The following is a 23,006-nucleotide window of genomic DNA, read 5'->3' on the forward strand; positions in this document are numbered from 1 at the left end:
CTGGTCCAGTCTCCTCTGGCTTAGGGGCAGGAGCTCCTAGTTAAGGCAGCCATCCAGTTGGTCAACAAAAATCGGTTGAGTGCCTGCTGTGAGTGGGGCACTGTTGTAGGTGCTGGGGATGGCCATGAACAAGACAGAACTTAGCCTTGTGAGCTCATGCAGTGGATGAGGGGTATATTCATTTCTTGTCAGTGCTGTGACAATGACCACGAAGTTAGTGGCTTAAATAAAACAATGCAAACATATCATCTTACAACTCTGGAGGTCAGAAGTCTGCAATGGGTCTCACTGAGCTAAAATTAAGGTGTCAGCAGGGGTTGGGAATTTGTCCCAAGGGCACTAGGGAGCCATAGAGGATCTGTGAGCAGAGGAGAGGTAGGCTTAGCTCTGGCTGAAAGACGCTGATGTAACCTAAGGTGACAGGTACAGTACTAGAGCAGTGGTAGAAGCTCAGGGCACTCTGGGGGCCTGAAGAAGACACCTTTCCCAACTTGAGTGTGTGTGTGTGTGTCTGTGTATGAGGTGAAGGCGACAGAGATGGCAGGAATCTTCCCAAGGCAGGTGCCACTTCACTGAGTTTTTTTTTCCCCAGCCTTATCGGGGTATAATTGACAGTTAAAAGTTGTATATATTTCAGTTCTACAATGTTGTTTCTTAAGGTGTACAACATGATAATTTAACATACATATGCACTGTGAAATGATTACCACAATCAAGTTAATTAACACATCCGTCACCTCACATACTTACCTTTTTTATTTGTGGTGAGAACACTGGAGATACACTCTCACGGGACTTCCCTGGTGGCGCAGTGGTTAAGACTCCGCCTGCGAATGCAGGGGACATGGGTTCCAGCCCTGGTCTGGGAAGATCCCACATGCCGCGGAGCAACTAAGCCCGTGCATCACAACTACCGAGCCCACGTGCCACAACTACTGAGCCCGCGTGCCTAGAGCCCGTGCTCCACAACAGGAGAAGCCACAGCAGTGAGAAGAAGCCCACGCACCGCAGCGAAGAGTAGCTCTCACTCGCCACAGCTAGAGAAAGCCCGCACGCAGCAATGAAGATCCAACACAGCCAAAAATAAATAAATTACTTAAAAAAAAAAAATCCACTCAGCCACTTCCAAGTATACCATACAGTCTTGTTAAATACAGTCACCATGCCATGCATTAGATCCTCAGAACTCACTCATAGCTAAAAGTTTGTCTTTTCTGACCAACAACTCTGTTTCCCTGACCTCCCAGCTGCTGGCAGCCACCATTTTACTCTCTGGGTCTATTAATTTGCCTTTTTTAGATTCCCCATATGTGACACCATACAGTATTAGTCTTTGACTAATTTCACTTAGCATAATGTCCTCCAGGTTAATGGCAGGTTTTCCTTCTTTTTGTGGCCAAATAATATTCCATTGTGTGTATATACACACATCTTCTTTATCCATTAGCCAATGGACACTTTTTTTGTTGTTCTTTTGTTCTTGGCCGGGCTGCGTGGCTTGTGGGTTCTTAGTTCACAGACCAGGGATTGAACCCACGCCCTCGGCAGTGAAGGCAGTGAAAGTGTGGAGTCCTAACCACTGGACCACCAGGGAATTCCCTCTAGTTGTTATTTTGCTAGGGATCTTCACACCTTTTTCCATAGTGGCTGTACCAGTTTACATTCCTCCTCACCCTCTCCGACACTTATCTGTGTCTTTTTGATAATAGCCATCCTAACAGGTGTGTGAGGTGATACCTCATTGTGGTTCTGATTTGCATTTCCCTGGTGATTAGTGATTGCACTGGGTCTTGAAGGACAATGAGGACCTAATTAGGTTAGAAAAGTGGTGGTGGGAGAGCATCCCTGGCAGAGGAAACAGCCAGTGCGGCCTTTGCACATGCTGTTTCCAGAGGTGAGAAACAGCTTTGAGGGAACTAGTGGTTTCAGTCGTGGCCCCCAAAAGATAATGTCCTAACCCCAGAACCTATGAATGTAACCTTATTTGGAAAAAGTCTTTGCAGATGTAATTAAGTCAAGGATTTCGAGATATCCTGGGTTATCCAAGTAGACCCTACATCTAAATACAAGTTCCCTTATAAGAGGCAAAAGAGGAGAAGACAGAAGAGGAAAAAGCCATGTGAAGTTGGAGACAGAAATTGAACTCAATTTCTAGCCTCCCTCCCCTTCCCTCGAGGTTGGAGGTGAGAGGTCGGTAAGTTAGACTTCTTCCTGTGCCTCCAAGCCCCAACCCTCTAATCACATGACTGGTTTTTCTGGTCCTGACCAGCCCCCATCCTGAGTCCCTCATCAGTGTAAACTCAGGTGTGGTCAGGGAGCGCCCCTCATCTATGAATAACAAAGACAAGCCTATCACCTGGAAGTTCCAAGGACTTAGAGTTTGTCTCCCAGGAAACAGCCGGAGACCAGATGCATTCTCCAATATACCACAAAAATGCCGAAGGGGCCAGGATCCACTTGTTCATTCATTTAACAAATGTTGACGGAGCACTTGCCATGAGCCACGCACAGTTCTTGGTGCTGGAGATCCAGCAGGGTAAGCGGACACTCACCGTGGTCCTCCCAGAGCTGACGTCCTCATGGGGACAACTGACAATAAAGAAGAAAAGTAAACGGCAATGGTGTGTCAGAAGGTCATGAGTGGCGAGGGAGAGAGCAAAGCAGGGATGAGTGGGAGTGCTGGGAGGGGGGTGCAACTTGAAAAAGGGTGGTTGGGGAAGGCTTTGCCTTGTGTAGTTGAGCAAAGACCTGAATGAGATCAGGTTGAGCCATGTGGGTATCTGGGGGAAGGGCATTCCAGGCTGAGAGAACCACCAGTGCAAAGGCCCTGGGCCAGGAGCATGCCTGCCTTAGGCCAGCTTGGCTGGATTTGAGCGAGGAGGGAGGAGAGAGGAGACAGGGGACAGGGCCAGATCCTGCAGGTCTGTCTAGGCCACAGTGAGGACTTGGAATTTTGTGGCAGGTACGGGGTTGGGCGGTGGCATTGGAGCAGAGGAGGGACGTGAGGGGACTTAGGTCTTCACAGGCTCCCTCTGGCTGCATGTGGAGAACAGGCTGTGGCAGGTGAGGGCTGAGGCAGGGAAGCTGATAAGGTGAGTAGGAACAGTGATATTCAGGCAGGTGATGGTGGTGGCAGTGGGAGTGATGAGAGGTGGTCGGATTCTGGATACATTTTGATGGTCAGCCAACAACTTTGCTGACGGACTGGACTGTCAGCGGATAGTGAGAGGCAAACAGAGTCACAAGTCCCCTCCATGCCTTTGGGCCTGAACACCTGGAAGGATGGAGCTGTCACTTACCTCGATGTGGAAGGTGACCGGGGTTGGGGGCTGGGGCTGAGGTTTCAAGGCAAAGATGAAGGGCTCAGGGTGACCGCCTCCTGGCCCTGTGTGATTAGCTCTAGCTAGAGGCAGATCCATGTTGGAACCGCAGCTCCCCATTCACTGTGTCCCCCCACCCCAGGGAACAACCCAACCTCAGCCCGCTTGAGCGGGAGTCCCACTGAGGCGCCCTTTGCGGCGTCAGCTGCCACTGTCACCACCAGGTGGCGCCCCTTGCACCAGCCCGATTCCCCCCCTCCCAGCTCACTATCTCCCCCCAATATTTCCTTTCACTTTCGATCTCTGGCTGTCACCCGGCGTGGCCCCTTCCACACCCAGCTGGGGCAAGCCTGGTGCGTGAGGAGAAAGGGGATCCTGGTCCCCAAAGGGCGGGGCCGGGATCCCCCTCTTGGGGCTGAGCGGAGAGGGGTGGGGGTCGGATTCCTGGGTCCCTGGCTCGGGGAAGGCTGCGGGCACCGGACGTCGGGGTTCTTAGAAGGAGAGATGAGGAGTTTTCACCATAACCGTGCTTCACGCAGGAAGCTCTATAGAGTAGGAGGCGGAAACTTAGCCACATCAAAGGACCGAGGGAGGGGCGGAGGGGCGGGGAGGGGGAGGGGCGGGGAGGTGAAGGGGCGGGAGGGGCGGGCAAGGAAGGGGCTGGGGTGCGGGGGTCCGAGACTCGCTCTTCTGTCCCTTCCAAGATCCGGCCACAGGCATGAGGGGCCCCGGGCCGAAATGATAGTGCTGGCGCCAGCCTGGAGCCCAACTGTGCGTATCCCTGGGGGTTAAGGTGGGGGAAAGGAAGAGCGGTGTCAGGATGGGCAGAGCTGAGAGGGGAGATGGACAGAGTTGGGGTGGACAGGGTGTGGGGAGATGGACAGGGGTGGGGAAGATGGACAGAGTTGGGAGGCGATGGACAGAGTTGCGGGGAGATGGACAGGGGTGGGGAGAGATGGGTAAGGGTCGGGGGAAGAAACAGGGAGGTGGGTACAAATGGTAAAGCTGGGACTCAGATCTAGGGAGAAACAGGAGAGATGAGCATGGAGGGGCAGAGGGATGGACAGAGATGAGAAAATTCTGGGCAGAAGTGAGCAGAAGTGGAGAGAGATGGGTCGAGGTGGGGAGATGGGGGGCGAAACAGATGGGGCAGAGGAGGGTGAAAACTGGTCAGCGCCCGACCAGAGGCAGAAAGAGATACAGGAAAGATGGTCAGAGGTGGGCACACAGGAGCCAAGAGGAGGAGGAGCTGAGAAGTGGAAGAGCTGGAAAGGAGAAAGAGGGAAGAGAGAAAAGGGGGCCGGAGGGGGCAGCCTCGACAAGGGAGGGGGCGGGGCGGGGCCAATGGAGGCCTCACCCCGCGCCGCCCGCAGACCTCGCTGCTGCTGCTGCTGCTTCTCAGCCCCCGCCTCCGCGGGGCCCCGGACTGCTCCTTCCCCCACAGCCCCATCTCCTCCACCTTCACCAGCACCATCGGCAAGCTGGTGAGCGTCCCTGCTCCAAATCTGAGGCCCAGGTTCTGTCTCTAGCTCTGAGTTCCCCCTGTCTAGGTCTCGGTGGGTGGCTCCCTGTCTCCCCACTCTGGGTCCCCGGCTTCCCTCCCCCAAGTCCCTGCTCCCTTCTCTCTGGGTCCCTGTCCCCCTCTCTCCGGGTCCCCCCCCCTCCGGGTCTCTGTACCCCTCTCTCTGGGTCCCCATCTCCCCACCCTGGGTCCCGCCCCCTTCTCTCTGGGCCGCTGTCCCCCCGCCCCCAGGTCCCCATAGCTCTCTTTCCTCCTGTCTGCAGCCAGGCCTGACTTTGTTTTCTCCCGCAGTCTGACTACCTGCTTCAAGATTACCCAGTCACTGTTGCCTCCAACCTGCAGGACGTGAGTCACAGATGGGAGGGGCCCGGGATGGAGGTGGGAAGGAGAGATTCAAGACTCACCACCCCTCAGGGAGCCAGGCTAGTGTGCTGACCCAGCCCCCTCCTCCCCCGGGACCCTGGAGTCCCGGCCCCCAGCCCCACCAGTCTAAGCCCCCTGCCCCCTCCGCCCACGGGACCCAGAGCCTGGGTGGTCTCTCCCCAGGACGAGCTCTGTGGGGCTTTCTGGCGTCTGGTCCTGGCCCAGCGCTGGATGGGACGGCTCAAGACTGTGGCTGGGTCCCAGATGGGGAAACTGCTGGAGGCTGTCAACACCGAGATACACTTCGTCACCTCATGTGCCTTCCAGGTCAGCCCTGAACTTGGGGAACAAGTGAGGGGAGAGTGATGCTTTCCTAGGGATTGGAAGCAAAGGTCTGCTAGGACTTACTGGAGATTTCCTTTGACCTGATCAGCCTGAGGGAGGTGGAGCTGGAAGCCCAGTCCTGCTGGGGTCCCTCAGTGCTGGGAAGTGACAATTCTCTAAGTACTGGAGGATGGCCAGGGGTCTGAGCCCAATGCACCAATTCTAAGTTTGTTTCTCAGGCCCTGTTGAAGGATATTGCTAAGGGGTTCTCACCCCTAGCAACCCGGAGAAGGAGGGGATCTAAACTCCCTCCTGATCCAGGTCTGACCGCATTGCTAAGGAGGCTTCTCCCTAGCAACCTGGGGGAGCAAGGCTCCAAACTCTCTGTGAGACCCAGGGCTTGCCCTTGACCTGAGGTGATGCTAGGGGTGATGCCGTGGTGACGTCTCCCTCCCCTGCCCCCAGCCCCTCCCCAGCTGTCTTCGCTTCGTCCAGGCCAACATCTCCCACCTCCTGCAGGACACTTCCCAGCAGCTGGTGGCCTTGAAGCCCTGGATCACGCGGCGGAATTTCTCCAGGTGCCTGGAGCTGCAGTGTCAGCCGGGTAAAGGTGCCCAGCGCCCCATAGCGCACCGCCCCACCCCCTCCTCTCCCACCTTCACTAGGCCCTCACCCCTTCCACTCAGGGCTCCCCAGACCCCACCGTGTTCCTATGGGCTGTGTGACTTTGGGCCTGTCATCCCCCTCTGGGCCCCAGTTTACCCATCTCTGAGAAGGGATTAACCAATCCTGCCTGTTTCTCTGAGGTAGCTGTATGCCATAGAAATAGAATGAGAGTCACACATTTAAGTGTAAATTTTCTTGTAGCCATGTTTAAAAAAAGTTAAAAAGAAAAAAGGTTAATTCACTTATTTTTCAGGATTCTTTTTTTTTTTTTTTTTTTTTTTGCGGTACGCGGGCCTCTCACTGCTGTGGCCTCTCCCATTGTGGAGCACAGGCTCTGGACGTGCAGGCTCAGCGGCCATGGCTCACTGGCCCAGCCGCTCCGCGGCATGTGGGATCTTCCCAGACCGGGGCACGAACCTGTGTCCCCTGCATCGGCAGGCGGACTCTCAACCACTGAGCCACCAGGGAAGCCCAGGATTCTTAATGTTTGTTATTTTTTAGCATATTATTGGTGGATTTATTTTTAAAACTTTTTTATGTTGGGATAATTACAGATTCAAAGGAAAGGGGCATAGAAACTGTACAGGGAGGTCCTGCACACCCTTCACCCAGCCTCCCCAGTGGTACCTTTTGCTTGGTAACATTAATTCTAGCACAATGTCAAAACCAGGAAATTGACATGGCTGCAATCCACAGAGTTTATTCAGAGTTTACCAGTTATATATGAGTGCATGCATGTGTATGTGTATTAGTTTGTTACAGCTGCTGTAACAAAGTACCACCAACCAGGTGATTGAAGCAGCAGCAGTTTATCTTCTTACAGTTGGGAAATTGAGGGGTGAGCAGGACCAGCTTCTTCTGAGGGCTGTGAGGGAAGGATCTGTTTCAGGTCTCTCTCCTTGGCTTCTAGATGGCCATTTTCATGTTCACATGGCACTCTCCCCCTATGCATATCTCTGTGTCTAGATTTCCCCTTCTTATAAGGATACCAGTCATATTGTATTAGGGCCCACCATTAACAACCTCATTTTAACTTGATCACCTCTTTGCAGACCTGATCTCCAAATAAGGGCATGTTCCGAGGTACTGTGGGTTAGGATTTCATCGTATGAATTTTGAGGGACACATTCAACCCCTAAAAGAGAGAGTGTGTGTGTGTATGTATGTGTATCTATGTAATTTTTTCACACATGTAGCTTTGTGTAACCACATGTGAGTTTGTGCAACTAGATCTCGTCCTAAAACTCCCATCCTAACCCCTGTCAGCCAGTAATCTGTTCTCTATAATGATGTTATTGAATTTATTATTATTATTATTATTATTTTTTTGGCTGTGCTGCATGGCTTGTGGGATCTTTGTTCCCCAACCAGGGATCAAAGCCGTGCCACCTGCAGTGGAAGCGCATAGTCCTAACCACTGGACTGCCCGGGAATTCTGTGATGTTATTGAATTTATTTATTTATTTAGCGGAGCCTTAACCACTGGACCACCAGGGAAGTTCCTTGAATTTAATTCTCATAATTTTATAATTTTTAAAATAATATTTAAATCACAAATTTTGGGAGGGTGCACGCCCCGCAACTTGTGGGATTTTAGTTCCCTGATCAGGGATCAAACCAGGGCCCTCGGCAGTGAGAGCTCAGAGTCCTAACCACTGGACCGCCAGGGAAGTCCCTAAACCAGAAATTTTACTAACTCAATATTTTTTATTTAACCCAATATATTTTAACCCAAAGTAATATCATTTCAATACATAATCAATATTTTTAAAAATTACTTCATGAGGTATTTCACATCCTTTTTTCCTACTAAGTCTTTAAGAATTGGTGTGTATTTTACACGGACAGCACATCTCAGTTCAGATTGGCCGCAGGTCACATATTTATTCGCCACATGAGGCAAGTGGCCGCCATATTGGATGGGCCAGCCCTAAAGTTTCAAAGTGGGGAATTCCCTAGAGGTCCAGTGGTTAGGACTCTGAGCTTTTGCCGCCAACGGCACAGGTTCAGTCCCTGGTCAGGGAGCTAAGATCCTGCAAGCCACGCGGTGCGGCCAAAAAAAAAAAAGTTTCAAAGTGAAGTAACTTTATTGGAATATGACGAGAGGCCACGCCCTGTGAAAACTTAACTTGTTCAGTTTATTAAGGTTTCCTTTACGGCCAAGTATATAATCAGTTTTGTAACTGAACAAGGTCTTAGGAAAATAATAGTTTGTTTTGGTTTTTGGTACGATCAGGGTTGAATCAGTGTGTATATATTCTATCAACCTTATCTTGGTATTATTCAGAGACTTTCTGTCTTCGTTATATTTGTCTACAAGATGTGTCAAGTTCTGAGAGGGATGGTTAAAAACCTCCCGCTCTAGGGACTTGCCTGGCGGTCCAATGGTTAGGACTCCATGCTTCCACTGCAGGGGGGCACAGGTTCCATCCCTGGTCAGATCCCGCAAGCTGTGCAGGGGGTGGGTGTGGGGGGACATAAGAAAACCTCCCACTCTAATTATATTCTTCTCAGTTTCTTCCTGCATTTCCAGTCATTTAGTCATTTATATATATTTTTTAATTAATTAATTTATTTTTGGCTGCGTTGGGTCTTCATTGCTGCGCGCGGGCTTTCTCTAGTTGCGGCGAGCGGGAGCTACTGTTTGTTGCAGCGCGCGGGCTTCTCATTGCGGTGGCTTCTCCTGTTGCGGAGCACGGGCTCTAGGCGCATGGGCTTCAGTAGCTGTGGTGAGTGGGGTCAGTAGTTGTGGTGCATGGGCTTAGTTGCTCCGCGGCATGTGGGATCTTCCCGGACCAGGGATCGAAGCCATGTCCCCTGCATTGGCAGGCGGATTCTTAACCCCTGTGCCACCAGAGAAGTCCTAGTCATTTATATTTAACGTTGTCATTTGTATTTACATGTATCACTAATCATTCATTCAACCAACCTTTATTAACCATCTCCCTGGCGCCTGGCATTGGAGACACAGCACAGAACAAGATCAAGTCCATGTCCATGGGAGGCTGACCTGCTAATCAAGGAGACAGACGATAAACATGTAAACATATAATTAATCAGGAAAGTGAGTGTAATGAGCCCCATGCAGGCAAATTAAAACAGGGTGATGGAATCATGGGCTGAGGTGGTTAGCTGGAAAGTCACTGAAAGTTGTGAAAAAGGGAACAGCCAGTGCAAAGGCCCTGAGGCAGAAACCTGCCTACCTGTTTAAGGAATCATGAGGAGGCCCCAGTGGCTGAGGCCAAGTAAGCAAAGGGGAGAAGGTGGGTGGTGAGGGTACAGAAGGAACAAAGGGGCCCAGATCAAGTGGGGCCTTGTGAGACATCATAGCTTCACACTTTGTATCTTTCATTGTTCTATCATCTGTCCATTCATCCACTCACATATTTACTTTATGTAAATTAAATTATTATTTAGTAAGCACTAAGTAGTAGGTTCTGGCAATAAGGCTCCTGTCACCCTCGTGTAGCTCATAGACTATTGGGGGAAGAAGACAAATAAGCAAATCGATACATAAGCACTAGACACACATTTGTCCCTTTATAAAATAAAATGTAGGGAATTCCCTGGAGGTCCACTGGTTAGGACTTCCACACTTCCACTGGCAGGGGCCTGGGTTTGATCCCTGGTCGGGGAACTAAAATCCCACATGCCGTGTGGGCAAAAAGAAAAAAAAAGTACAATGATATATTTGAAATAAAAAGTTATTAATGGCTTTAAAAAATAAATAAAATTCAACCTTACTACATGCTAGACACTGTTCTAAGCACTTTCGGTATATTCATGCATTTAATCTTTGTGACAACCTTATGAAGTCGATACAATAATTATCCCCATTTTATGGATGAGGCGACTGAGGCCCAGAGAAGTCAGCAGCCCACCTGAGGTCACACAGCAGGACCAGGCAGGCCTTTTTTCCTTCCCTGGCCTGCCCCTTCTTCTCAGTCACCCAGCCTCCTCTCTCCTGGCAGACTCCTCCACCCTGCTGCCCCCAAGGAGTCCTGGGGCCTTGGGGGCCACATCCCTGCCGGCCCCGCAGGCCCCTCTTCTGCTTCTCTTGCTGCTGCTGCTGCTGCCCGTGGCCCTCCTGCTGCTGGCTGCTGCCTGGTGCCTGCACTGGCGAAGGAAGAGACAGAGGATGCCTTACCGTGGGGAGCGGGTGAGCCAGTGGGGTGGGCAGAGGGCATGGCCGGAGTCAGCTGATCCTTTGGGGGCCATAGGTGCCCTGCCTGGAGCACTGACTCCTCATCAACCTGAGGACCCCGGACTTGGTGTTGGCGTGGGTGGCATGTGTGGTGGGGGCCGGGTGGGGAACTTGAGTAGGGAAGGGGTGGGTCAGTCTGCATGCAAGAAGACCCTTCTGGGGCCATGGAGGGGGACAGACCGGAACAGACAGCAGACTGGAGGCCAAAGAGGAGGCTGCTGGGCGAGGGTTCAGGGAGAGAGGACAAGGCCTGAGCCAGGGCCGGACCATGGGGACGGAGAGGAGGGGACGGGCAGAGTCAGGGGTCAGGGATCATCGGGAGGGATGGGGCTGGAGACTGACAGGCTTGGTGGGGGGTGCGAGGAAGGAGGAAGGGGAGGTGGCACAAGCAGAGGACGCTGGGTCTGGCCCAGTGGGGAACCTGGGGGGAAGAGGGAGATTCGGGAAAGACAGTGAGCTCAGTGGGGACCTGCAAGCATGAGGACACCGCCCACCCCGACCTCCAGGGAGGTATACAGGAGTCTACAAGCCAGGAGAGAGCGGCCTCCTGGAGCAGGCAGAGGGGACCGCCTCTGCAAAGCCCTCCTGGTGTGAAAAAGGTCAGAGGGATCTAACAAGAAACATCTGGCGTCAATGGCTCACACGTAGAGTGCCTCAGTGTCTCAGGTCTTGCGCTGGAGCTTTCTACAGATTAAGTCACTTAATTGAGAAGCTGGTGCCATTATTATCCCCATTTCACAGAGGCGGAAACCAAGGCCCAGAGAGGTAAGTCATTTGCCAAAAGTCACACAGCTCGTGAGTGACAGAGCCAAGATTTGACTCTGGGCCTTCTGATTCCGGCTTCTGTGCCTTTCACTCTTTTGCCTCAGTTTCCTTATCTGTACAAAAGTCTCTAATAATAATCCTTCTACCATAGAGTTGTTGAGAGGTTAAGGGAAGTGACCACAAAAAACCCTTTGAGCAATGCTGTCCAAGGAAATAGAATATAAGCCACACCACACATGTGATTTTAAATTTTCTAGTAGCTGAATCTTTTTTTAAAGTAAAAATAAGCAGGTCAGTATAAAGAATATATTTTAGGGAATCCCCTGGTTGTCCAGTGGTTAGGACTCTATGCTTCCACTGCAGGGGGCACGGGTTTGATTCTTGGTTGGGGAACCAATATCCCGTAAGCCCAGTGGCGTGGTCAAAAAAAAAAGAATATATTTTATTTCACCCTGTGTATCCAAAATGTCATCTCAACATGTAATCAATACTTTAAAAAATTATCAATGAGATATTTTTACATTCTTTTTTTCATACCAGGTCTTCAGAATGTAGTGTGTATGCACCACTCACAGCACATCTCAATGCGTATGTGAAATTATCAGAAATATTCGATCAGTATTTAGATTCCATGAAATTTACAGTTGCATAAGTAGATTCGTATACTCAAGTTCTTTGAAACCTACAGAAGTTTTCCAATAACTAGATCACGGAACAATTTCTAAATTAAATGATCTTTCATGTCAGCATTTGTTTTGGGGAGTACTTTTTTTTTTTTTGGCTGCATTGGGTCTTCGTTGCTATGCACGGGCTTTCTCTAGTTGTGGTGAGCAGGGGCTACTCTTTGTTGTGGTGCTGTGGTGCAAGGTCTTCTCATTGCAGAACACAGGCTCTAGAGTGCAGGCTCAGTACTTGTAGTGCACGAGCTTAATAGCTCTGCAGCATATGGGATCTTCCCAGACCAGGGCTCGAACCCTTGTCCCTTGCATTGGCAGGCGGACTCCTAACCACTGCGCCACCAGGGAAGTCCCGGGCAGTAATTTTTATTACAATTCTTTTTGAGATACAATTTTTTTTTTTTTTTTTTTTTTGGCCACGCCTCGCAGGAGCTTCCCTCACCAGGGATTGAACCTGTGCCCCCTGCAGTGGAAGCTCAGAGTTTTAACCACTGGACCGCCAGGGAAGTCTGAGATACAACTTTTTTTTTTTAAACACATTTTCTATCTTTTTTTTTTAAGTCTTTATTGAATTTGTTACAATATTGCTTCTGTTTTATGTTTTGGTTTTTTGGCCGGGAGGCATGTGGGATCTTAGCTCCCCGACCAGGGACCAGGGACCAGGGATCGAACCCGCATGCACTGCATTGGAAGGTGAAGTCTTAATCACTGGACCACCAGGGAAGTCCCTGAGATACAATTTTCAGTTGAGAAGTTTTCCTCCTACCCTTGTCCCTGTTCACACCCTGTTTTCCCACTCTCCCAATAACCACACTATTAGTTTAAGTTTAAATTAGGTAAAATGAAAAACTCAGTGTCTCAGTTTTGCTGGCCACATTTAGAGTGCACAGTATTCACATGTGGCTGGTATCACAGCTGTCCTGGAGAGCGCAGATCTCTCATGGTTGCAGAGAGTTAGTTCTCTTGGCCAGCGATGCCCAAACACACAGTGAGCATTCAGGGTGAATGGAGTTGTTTTTGGCATTGAGACTGTGCCAAGCCCTGAGCTTGTTGCTTTCCTCTCCTCTGTCCACGGAGCCTCAAACAGCCCAGTGAGTCATCTATCATCCCATTTTACAGAGGAGGACACTGAGGCCCAGAGAGAGGAGTCACCTGCCCGAGGACACAGAGTCGGAAGTTGGAGGAAGTCAGCTAGAAACTGGTCCTTTCCTTGGCCACATTGCTCCTGTCACTGTCTCCCCAGGATGGAGGCAACGCCAGCACCCAGCAGCAGCCCCGGCCTCACCCTCCCCACTCTGTACAAAGCCCTTGTCCCCAGGAAATTGTATATAAATCATCCTTTTCTACCAGCTCTGGCCAGGCCTGTCTGTGGATGGGACAGGGTGAGTGGATGGGGCAGTTTGGGTTTGGGTCTTGTTTTTTCAGTTAATGCAGTGTTTCATTCAATACCTATTCTCTGAGGCCTCCTGGGCCCCAGGGCCAGTGCAGGTCAGGGCTGGGACCCACACGTGAGTGAGAACCAGCCCCACCCTCTCAGGGTTCCTGGTCCATGGGGGAGAAGACAGGGGCCCCAGAGAGCCCCAGTACAGGATGACACACGCTCTAATGGAGGTAGCATAGGCACTGTGGGAGCCCCGAGGATGTACCTGAGCCAGCCTGAGATAACAGGGAAGCTCTCTAGAGAGAAGGACTCAAGCCAGATTTTAGAAGGTGGGGGTGGAGGGAAGGGCATCCCAGTCAAGGGGAACCGCCAAAGCAAAGGCTTTGTCCAGAAAGTCCAGAAAGTGAGAAGCTCCTTTGGGGAACACTCAGGCATCTAGAAGTCATTCCTTCATGCGTTAGATCTCATGGGGAAGACTATCTCCACCTTTTTGACAGGTGAGGACACTGAGGCCCATACACGGCCAGGGATTTAGCCAGATCACAAGGAAGCCGGACAGGCACCGGAATCCAGATCTCTAAGCCTAGACTGAGCGCAAAAGGGCATGCCTCGTTGCCCGCTGTGGGCCTACACGTATTATCGCTTTAGGGGGTAAGAGCGCTTCTCCTCCAGCCTTCTCGCCCCCGTCCCACCGCAAACACAGCGGACAACTCGCGCGAGGATTACCAGCCCCTCCTAAATACGGCAACGGAGGCTGAACAGCCCCGCCCCCGCAGAGCCCCCTCCTACCCCACGTGATCTCGCCCGGCACAGCCAAGGCCGCCTAGGTTCGATAGAAACGATACTGATTGGACAGTCAAAAGACGACCCGCCTTCCAGTGGGCCTTTCTGCGCACGCGCACGGCACTCTGGTCCGTGAAAAGACGGAAAGCGGCCGTGTTGCGTCACTTCCTCCGCCCCTGTTTCAAGGGATAAGAAACCCTGCGGTTAAGGTTCCTTCTTTCCCAGGCGGCTGCCGAAGATGGCGGAGGGGCAGGTACAGGCTCTGCGCGGGCCGGGGCGGTGTGGGGCCGGGGTGGGGTCGAGACCGGACCGGGGTTGGACCTCTTTTCTCTCGTAAGTGTACTGTGGAACTTAAGATCGATAACTGAGCAAAACAGAAAGCTTTCGGGGTAAGAGGAACCCAAAACGGGAATATAAAGCGGTTTTTACGCTCTGGGCTGGCTAGATAGAATGCGGCATCATTTTTCCCCCAGGGGGCAGTGATCGGGGCTTCCAGCACAAGAAAAGTTATTTTAAAACTAGGCCTGATTTACCTTGATCTTGGCCGGGTCTTGGCCGAATTGGGCCCGTGTGTCCTCAGCGGTGGGGAAGCACGCGGAAGGCAGCTGCGCGGCCAGGGGACGAAGAGAAGCCGAGGATTGGTCAAAATGGAGGGTACTTTCGCCCTGCCCAAAGCGCGGGTTGTTTCGGCCTCGTGGGAGTGCGTATTAGGGGTCTCCTGCAGCTGTGGGTATTTTAGCGCGAAATCTTTGCAGCGGGTCGAGAGAGCTCCTGCCTACAGGGCATGCAGGCGCGAGTTGCTCTTTTCCTTTCTCCTGGGGGTCGAGGAACTCTTTAAAGGTCTGCTGGTGCTGGAAACAGGATTGTAATGAAATGTTTACAGCACTGGGATATCCTTTGTCCTTAACGATCTGGAGGTCCTCAAGGACGGCAGCAGAAACTTAACTCTGACTTGGCCCAGTCTTCTTGGGTAACCAATTAGATATAAAGGAGGGGATGGCTCTGGAAGGGGTGTACCTGTGATGGGTCTATGGTTCCGGAAGGAAAACCACGTTTGGGGCCAGGCAAGTGGTAGAGTTCTCCGAACCTGTGTCCCTGCATTTACGGCTCCTGGTATAGTTTGCCTTGTATTTTGTGTAATTCAGCTCATTTATCATAGTGTTCCTGAGGCAGATATTGGAGATTTGGAGGGTTTTGACCAAAGTCACATTGTCAGGAAGTCTGGTTTTAGATTCTGTAGCCTTTTACACCGGCTTCCAACAATCACAACATGTATAGGAAGCCCTTGGTAAAGAGTTGGGACTTTCACTCTTGACAAGAAGTTGAGGATTGGCGTTTGAGCAGTTCGCGGGAGGATGCAAATCTAGTCAGTACCAGAGCCAGCCAGGGCTTTTGACTACCCTTCCTAGTTTCATCTGCTCTGAACCTTCATGCTAGAAAAATATCTTTGAGACCAGGACAGAATCAGATTCTGTCGAGATTCTAAGGTTTGTATCCAGATCGCAGGTTCTTCTGCCTGGAGGATCAGTATTGCCAGTCTGGATTCAGATGGTAGCTCATTCGCTGACTGTCAGGCATAATCTGGGCATAAAGATTCTTGCCCTTCAAGCAGCTGAGATGTGAGGGGAGTCCTTGGGTATCTTACCCCACTCACTGAAATCCTGAGTCATTTGCTCTCTTGGCCTTCTCTGTATAGTGAGGCTTAGTTCCTAGTTCCTGTGTCTCTTACTTGGTTAGCAGGCACCCTGGGAGGTAGGTGAAATGATCAAGTAGGGAGGAATGATTGTTTGAGGTGGGGAGTCAAAGCTGTGGGTGCCTCTGAGCCCTCTCAACCTATCTCCAACAGGTCCTGGTTCTCGATGGCCGAGGCCATCTCCTGGGCCGTCTGGCGGCCATCGTGGCTAAGCAGGTGCTTCTGGGTAAGTCTGCCCCCTGCCCACAGCTTCCCCAGACATGAGCCTCGAGGTCAGTGATGAGCAAAAATCACCATCTTTCGTTTGAGTCTGACGACCATGAGATCAACCCCATGCACCGCTCTGAGACCTGCCAGGCTCCTCCCCTCCTAGGTTGGGGGCTCTGGGCTCTGTCAGACTAACAAATTGAACTTAAGCACGAGTCCAGCTCCGCCGATTGCTGCTCTGTGACACGGGGCAGGAGACTCCGTGCCTTCCTTGTTCATTGTGGTCGGTTTGAGACGGAAGGAGCCTCCTTTCTGGGTCCTTAGCAGTAATTGGGCCTGCTTCCTAACCTTTGACCTCCTTGATTGTCTCATTTTCCATTCCCTCTAGGTCGAAAGGTGGTGGTTGTGCGCTGTGAGGGCATCAACATTTCTGGCAATTTCTATAGAAACAAGTGTGAGTGAGGGCCTGGGAGGAGGGCTGGAGAGGGTGGACCTCTGTGGGGCTCACACTTCACGGGCTCCTAAGCAGTCCCACCAGTGGGGGGAGGTCCTAGTCTGAGTTCCCGAACACGCCCTCGGAAGAAAGGTTGTGTGCTGCGTTGGAAGGAGTTACCATCTGCCTGAGGACTCTTGAGGCCTCACACACTCTCCCCTCTTGCCAGTGAAGTACCTGGCATTCCTCCGCAAGCGGATGAACACCAACCCCTCCCGTGGCCCTTACCACTTCCGAGCCCCCAGCCGCATCTTCTGGCGGACAGTGCGAGGTGAGCTGGGCCTGAGGACCACAGGGGCTGATGGGGCGGGTGGCCGGTGATGAAGACTTTTCCCACTCTTGTTCGAGTTTCCCAACCATGAGATGACTCCACATGCACTACCATCTGAGGCCGCCTGCCTGCCCGGCCGCCTGCCTGCCCGCCCGCCCGCCCAGGTGGGGCAGCGGGGTCCTCGCATGCCCCGCTGAGCAGGTCTGTTGTCCTCTGCCCACAGGCATGCTGCCCCACAAGACCAAGCGAGGCCAGGCCGCTCTGGACCGCCTCAAGGTGTTTGATGGGATCCCGCCACCCTATGACAAGGTGAGCAAGACCCATCTCCCTCAGCAGCATCTTTGTGTCTGGCGTCCGTGATGTTCTGCAGTTACCTACATTGTTTGATCCTCGTGAAAACAGCACTGGCTGAGACGCCAGCCCCAGCCAGCCTTCTTCCCTGTCTGTCCCTCACTCCAGGTCTCTAAGTCCCTCTTCTTCTCTAACAGAAAAAGCGGATGGTGGTTCCTGCCGCCCTTAAGGTTGTGCGTCTGAAGCCTACACGGAAGGTGAGTTCCGGGGTCTGCTGAGTGATGCCTTGGGGTCCCAGGCTTCCTGGGGGGTGCACCTAGGGCCCTAAGACTGGCAGATGATGGTTTTTTCTCACGATGGTCTGCGGATGCCACCGTGGGCAGTGCCGATAATGCCAATGGCTCAGCTGATGCCAGGAGGAGCAGAGAGCCCTGCCAGGGGTAGCCGTGTCTCTTGAGCATGGGCTTGCTGAAAAGTTGTATGGCTAGACTGGGATCCTCTAGGACCGGATGTCAGCTCCCTTCCCCTAGTCACCCTGGCCTCGTCTTCTTACAGCTTCGTTTCTCCCTCTCCCCCCCCAGTTTGCCTACCTAGGGCGCCTGGCTCATGAGGTTGGCTGGAAGTACCAGGCAGTAACGGCTACACTGGAGGAGAAGAGAAAGGAGAAGGCCAAGATCCACTACCGAAAAAAGAAGCAGCTCATGGTGAGGGTGGGGCTGTGGCTGGAGGGGCACCACGTTTTCTGGGGCAGGGTCTGGGAGCTGATTACTCTTAACTTGGGTCTTAGTTGTGCCCTCAGAAGGCTCTGCCTAAGGCCCAGTGTGGGTGGCCCCCTGGGATAAGGGCAGTCCTAGGGAGCAGCCACTAACCACCACCTGTCACCTTGACCCCACAGAGGCTACGGAAGCAGGCCGAAAAGAACATAGAGAAGAAAATCGACCGATTCACAGAGGTCCTCAAGACCCATGGATTCTTAGTCTGAGCCCAATAAAATTGACTGTTTCTTCTTCATGCTTGGCCTGGCCTGCCCTTCCTCCATCGCCACCCTAGGATGTGGGGGACCCCAGGGGCTGCCATTCCAGGTGCCACAGGCAGCCTGGGGCTTAGAAGACTGGGTATAGCAAAGGCGCCTTAGCCACTGCTGTTTAAGAAAGGCCTTTTTAAAAGCGTAGACATTTGTAAGGGCTGTGCAGGCAGAATTTGCCTGTGACCTATTCATTCATGAGAGTTTTAGGACATGGACAGTTCGAACAACCAGTGCTGTTGCAATACTGGCAAAAGTGAGTTGGAAGACCTAATTGGAAGGGCCACTCACATCGCTTACAGGGAGTCTGTTTAAGCTTCCCACATGGTCAGGTACTATACTCTGCAGCTGTTAGGATGTGAGAGAATGCTTGGGCAGCACGAGTCTGGGGTTCTAAAAGGTGTTTATGGGGCTTCCCTGGTGGCGCAGAGGTTGAGAGTCTGCCTGCCGATGCAGGGGACACGGGTTCGTGCCCCAGGCTGGGCCCGTGAGCCATGGCCGCTGAGCCTGCACGTCTGGAGCCTGTGCTCCACAACAGGAGAGGCCACAACAGTGAGAGGCCCGTGTACCGCCAAAAAAAAAAAAAAAAAACTTCTAAAAGGTGTTATGGAAGGGAAGTACGGCCTAAGGGGTCACAGGCATTGCCCTTGTGTCTTCCCTATATTTTGTGATCCAAAACTAATAAATTATTTTTAAAGAAGTTTGGCGTCTTTGCAGTGTGTGTCTGCCATAGAGGCAGGCCCAGGGGAGCAGGGCCCTCGGCGGATGGGAGGCTTTGAAGAATAAAACTGGCTGTGCTCTTTCTGCAGATGATGGATTAGAAACTGCCTTTCGTGGAGGAGTTGGCCTTTGTAGAGACTGACATGCCAAGGAATTTGAGGTGCCTATGAGATTGGTATTTACGACCTGTAGAGCCTGGTGTTGCCCAGTTTGCATAAAGTTGTCTTCCCTAATTCAGCTGCAAAGTATGGAATTGCCACCATTCTCTAAAACTGGTTCCTCACTGTGGGGCATGTGGTCTCTTCCAGTCTGCCACGCCAGGCCACGCTTAATGTGAAGAAATGGACAAGAAAAACACTTTGTAAATGGTGGTTAGGCATTAGAGAAAGTGGGATTTGAAAGCTCTTGGTGCTTTGTAAGATTAAAACTAGGCTGGTTAGATCTGCCAGGGTGAGTCCCTGAAAGGGTAAACATTAGGGTACCCAGCCCTGGACAGTCACCCTTGGTCACCTCTCAATACTTGACCCAGGTGGGCCCCCATCCCCATCTTACTGATGAGAGTTATATGCAGTCAGCAGTGTCAGCCAGGATGACACTCAGGGGTCTGGTGTGACGAAGGTATGCACATCTGTACTGGGAAGAAAGCTAGATTTGTGCTGCCCTTGGGACTGGTAGGCAATACTTGCTAGTTGGTTCACGGGGCAGATCATAACTTGGTGCACTGTGCCGTTCTCTCTTGCTTAATCTCCAAAATGTCTAATATACCACAGTGGCTTAAATTTTCTCTAAGAAAATCAGTTTGCAAGTGGGTGCCCTACCCCTCCTGGGGCTCCTGCTCACCAGCAGAGCTGCCTACAGAAGCAACTGAAAACCAGAGTTTAAGTCTTAAGTTTAACAGGACTGCATGTAAAAGCACAATATAATCCCCTGGAAACCACAATCCCTTATATTTGGCTTAAAAATGTAAAACTTGCCACTTCTAAAAGACACCCACCATTAAAGAGATGAAGACAGGTCAGACTGGGAGAAGTTATTTGCATATCATCTCTTGCAGGACTTGAATGCCAAATATATAGAAAAACTCTTTAAAACTCAGTAACAGATAACCAAATAAAACCGGCCAAAACATGAAAACACGTTTCACCAAAGAAGATACACAAATGCCAATAAATACATGAGAAGATGCTCCTCATTCCTCAGAATGCAAATGAAATCTCCAGGCATAACCTTAATCATTCCTGCGGAACAAGTACAGGGAATCAGAACCTCTGGGCCAACAGAATGAACGTTTCCAAAGCTCCAGTTCCATCTTGCCCAACTGCCCACAACCAAAGCACCCTCCAACAGAACGTGACGTGCCAGTCCCAGGTCAGCCTCATCTCCTGGTCTGTGGGTGGGGTGCAAGGATAACGTCTTGTTTTAATAGACATTTCTGTGCTCACTGGGGAGGGCGAGGGTCTCCAGGTCTCCTAGCTTTTGGATTTCTGTTGTGAAATGGTAGTAAATGTCTGAAATCTGGCAGAGACAGGGAAATACGCCCTCAAGTGGTAACTAGAGTTGGCTGAAGTTTCTTATTGGGCACCAAAGCTGTTCACACTGCAGTTCAAAAAAATCGATGTGGTGGGTTGTAAGTAGCCTTAAAATGATAATGAAATTGAGGGGCTTCCCTGGTGGTCCAGCGGTTAAGACTCCACGCTCCCAATGCAGGGGGCCGGGTTCGATCCCTGGTCAGGGAACTAGATTGCGCATGCCGCAACTAAAAAGAGAAAGATCCTGCATGTCACAACTAAGACCTGGCCAAGCCAAATAAATAATAATTTAAATAATAGTGATGGTAATGAAACTGAATAGAAATGAAAAGGAAAAAAATCAGTGTATTACAGAAAGGAAAGGAGAGAGGTAAAAGACTTAAAAATTAGAAAAGAGGCAGAGAGAAAGGCAGAAGAGGGTGAGAGAGAGGTGTGTGTGTTTGGTCACAATGCAAAATGCATTTCCTACTGTGGGCTGTGATCAAAAATGTCTAGGAAGCTAAGGACCTAAATATCTCCAGTTTGCCCTCACCCCTTCAGAGTGAAGCAGTATTTCTTTTCTTTACTCTTCCCTTATCAAAATCTCACCAGCTGCTCTGAGTAATTTGCAAAATATTGAGCATTTAAGACACCAGACAGGAAATCATACCTAATCTCACCACCTGGAGATGTAAACCACCAGAGCAATATCATGCATTTCCTTCCAGGCTTTTTTCTAAGTTAGAAACTTTTATGCAGACTTTTATAGGTAACTTTTGTACATAGTTTAGCACACATTGTAGACAGCAACTCCGGGTCCTGCTTTTTTTTTTTTTTTTAACTAAATATCATAAATTCTTTCTAAGTCATTCAAAAACTCCAGAACTTACTTTTTCTTCAAAAAATAAATTATAAAGCTACTACAAGGTCACTGGGGGGAAGACATAGCAGGTTCTAAAATGAAAAGTCCCTCAATGCTACCCCAGAGGGACTGAAACAATGATAATTAAAAATGTATCATTCATCACCTATATGTGGAATCTAAAATATGACACAGATGAACTTATGAAACAGAAACAGACTCACAGATATAGAGAACAAATGTGGTTGCTATGCGGGGCTGGGGGGGAGGGATAGATTGGGAGTTTGGGATTAGCAGATGCCAACTATTACATATATAGCCTGGGAAAGCAAGGTCCTACTGTGTAGCACAGGGAACTATATTCAATATCCTGTGATAAACCATAATGGAAAAGAATGAAAATGTATATATATGTATAACCGAATCACTTTGCTGTACAGCAGAAATTAACAACATTGTAAATCAACTATACTTCCATAAAATAAATTTTAAAAAATGTTCAAAATTCACAAAGCTATTAAGTGTAAACGAAATTTAAATAATTAAACTTCAAATGATTTTTTGTAAGTTTGTAGCATTTATATTTCTGAAGTTATTACAACTTAAAAGACATCATATATATTACATATACATATATATGCAACCAGCCTTCGCTGTCTAGAAGGGCATTTTTTTTTTTTTTTTTTTTGCGGTACGCGGGCCTCTCACTGTTGTGGCATCTCCCGCCGTGGAGCACAGGCTCTGGATGCGCAGTCTCAGTGGCCATGGCCCACAGGCCCAGCCGCTCCGCGGCATGTGGGATCTTCCCAGACTGGGGCACGAACCTGTGTCCCCTGCATCGGCAGGCAGACTCAACCACTGTGCCACCAGGGAAGCCCTATAAGGGCATTTTTTATGTTGATAAAAAATATTCTAAATCTTCGCTGTTCAATATGCAAGCCACTAGCCACATGTGATTACTGAGCATTTGCAATAGGAATAGAATGAGTGAAAAATTGAATTTTAAATGTTATTCAATTTAAATAACCACATGTAACTAATGGCTGTTACTGGACAATGTAGTCTATAATACCTAAAAAGATAAGCCACAACTATATCATGTAATAAGCTTTAAAAAATGCATTAAACAACAAGGACCTACTGTATAGTACAGGGAACTGTATTCAATATCCTGTGATAAACCATAATGGAAAAGAATATGAAAAAGAAATATATATGTAAAAACAATGCAGTCGTCCTATAGATTGTCCATAAACATTTGAATAAATGGGTCATGCCGTGCCTCTTGTTCTGCACTTTGCTTTGTCCACATACAAATTCAACAGAGGGTAGAATATTTTGGAAGACACATTGGCAGATGATAACAGGGTGACAGCAATTGCTTCTGCAGAGGGAAACTGGGTGCACGTGTCCGGGGAGAACAGTGAGGGAAAGAGTCATCTTTCACAATTTACTTTGTACTTTTAGAATTTTGTACCATGTGCATGAAATCCCTATTCAGAAGTCATCGCAAATTTAAAGATTAAAAAGTGAAACGTGTCTGGCAGCGTTTTCATTTCCGGATTGGTTGACTTACCTCATGTTTATTACGTGCTTGCAGAATGGTCCACGATCAAGCTATGCCAGGATTTACCCATCTGCCTATAAGTGGACATTTTGGTTTATCTAATTCTCCATTCATTTGGTCAGTTATTCAACAAGGACAAACTGAGCACCTACTATGTGACAATCACCAGAAGCCCTGGAGAACAAGGGCAACGAAAATTCCTGCCCTCATTTTAGTGAGGAAGAGGAAACAAAGGATAAATAAGAAAGCATGAAAGGGGAGGGGGCAAGGGGAGTTTGGAATTAACATATGCACACTACATAAAATAGGTAAATGACTAGGTCCTACAGTATAGCACAGGCAACTATACTCAATATCTTGTAATA

General features: G+C 50.0%; 2 protein-coding genes, 1 long non-coding RNA gene and 4 other non-coding genes across 21 annotated transcripts in view; 6 read left to right on the forward strand and 1 right to left on the reverse strand.

The window, feature by feature from the left end:
* LOC125962783 (uncharacterized) overlaps nt 1-2,484 on the reverse strand; it is a 3,811-nt gene extending 1,327 nt beyond the window's left edge. The window contains exons 1-2 of the long non-coding RNA XR_007474534.1: nt 2,357-2,484; nt 751-827 (exon numbers count right to left, since the gene is read on the reverse strand). This is a non-coding gene — a long non-coding RNA (uncharacterized LOC125962783). The remainder of the gene's footprint in view (nt 1-750; nt 828-2,356) is intronic.
* FLT3LG (fms related receptor tyrosine kinase 3 ligand) lies at nt 2,398-14,034 on the forward strand. Of its 15 annotated transcripts, XM_049704026.1 has the most exons (9): nt 2,908-3,673; nt 4,025-4,091; nt 4,694-4,804; nt 5,134-5,187; nt 5,389-5,532; nt 5,995-6,139; nt 10,167-10,354; nt 10,906-11,164; nt 12,961-13,089. In XM_049704026.1, exons 2-8 carry the CDS (start codon nt 4,059-4,061, stop codon nt 11,011-11,013), a joined length of 783 nt encoding a protein of 260 aa, XP_049559983.1. In that variant the 5' UTR covers nt 2,908-3,673; nt 4,025-4,058; the 3' UTR covers nt 11,014-11,164; nt 12,961-13,089. The 15 variants fall into 15 exon arrangements, with proteins under 15 accessions (XP_049559979.1, XP_049559984.1, XP_049559985.1 ...); XM_049704022.1 differs by lacking the exons at nt 2,908-3,673; nt 10,906-11,164 and adding an exon at nt 2,398-2,536 and having other exon boundaries at nt 12,961-13,190; XM_049704021.1 differs by lacking the exon at nt 10,906-11,164 and having other exon boundaries at nt 2,768-3,312; nt 12,961-13,190.
* A 139-nt stretch (nt 14,035-14,173) lies between these two features.
* Nucleotides 14,174-17,971, forward strand: RPL13A (ribosomal protein L13a). Its single transcript, XM_004271039.4, has 8 exons — nt 14,174-14,258; nt 15,852-15,924; nt 16,294-16,359; nt 16,568-16,669; nt 16,893-16,978; nt 17,158-17,217; nt 17,542-17,664; nt 17,856-17,971. The coding sequence occupies exons 1-8, from the start codon at nt 14,244-14,246 to the stop codon at nt 17,940-17,942; spliced, it is 612 nt and encodes a 203-aa protein (XP_004271087.1). The 5' UTR covers nt 14,174-14,243; the 3' UTR covers nt 17,943-17,971.
* Nucleotides 15,968-16,051, forward strand: LOC117201836 (small nucleolar RNA Z195/SNORD33/SNORD32 family). The gene has a single exon (XR_004483965.1). It is a non-coding gene; the product is annotated as a small nucleolar RNA Z195/SNORD33/SNORD32 family (small nucleolar RNA).
* LOC117201835 (small nucleolar RNA Z195/SNORD33/SNORD32 family) lies at nt 16,709-16,793 on the forward strand. The gene has a single exon (XR_004483964.1). It is a non-coding gene; the product is annotated as a small nucleolar RNA Z195/SNORD33/SNORD32 family (small nucleolar RNA).
* On the forward strand, nt 17,018-17,088 carry LOC117201837 (small nucleolar RNA SNORD34). The gene has a single exon (XR_004483966.1). It is a non-coding gene; the product is annotated as a small nucleolar RNA SNORD34 (small nucleolar RNA).
* On the forward strand, nt 17,293-17,379 carry LOC117201839 (small nucleolar RNA SNORD35). The gene has a single exon (XR_004483968.1). It is a non-coding gene; the product is annotated as a small nucleolar RNA SNORD35 (small nucleolar RNA).
* Nucleotides 17,972-23,006: the final 5,035 nt, after the last annotated feature.

This window comes from Orcinus orca, chromosome 20 (genome assembly GCF_937001465.1).
Source record: "Orcinus orca chromosome 20, mOrcOrc1.1, whole genome shotgun sequence".
Lineage (NCBI taxonomy): Eukaryota > Metazoa > Chordata > Mammalia > Artiodactyla > Delphinidae > Orcinus > Orcinus orca.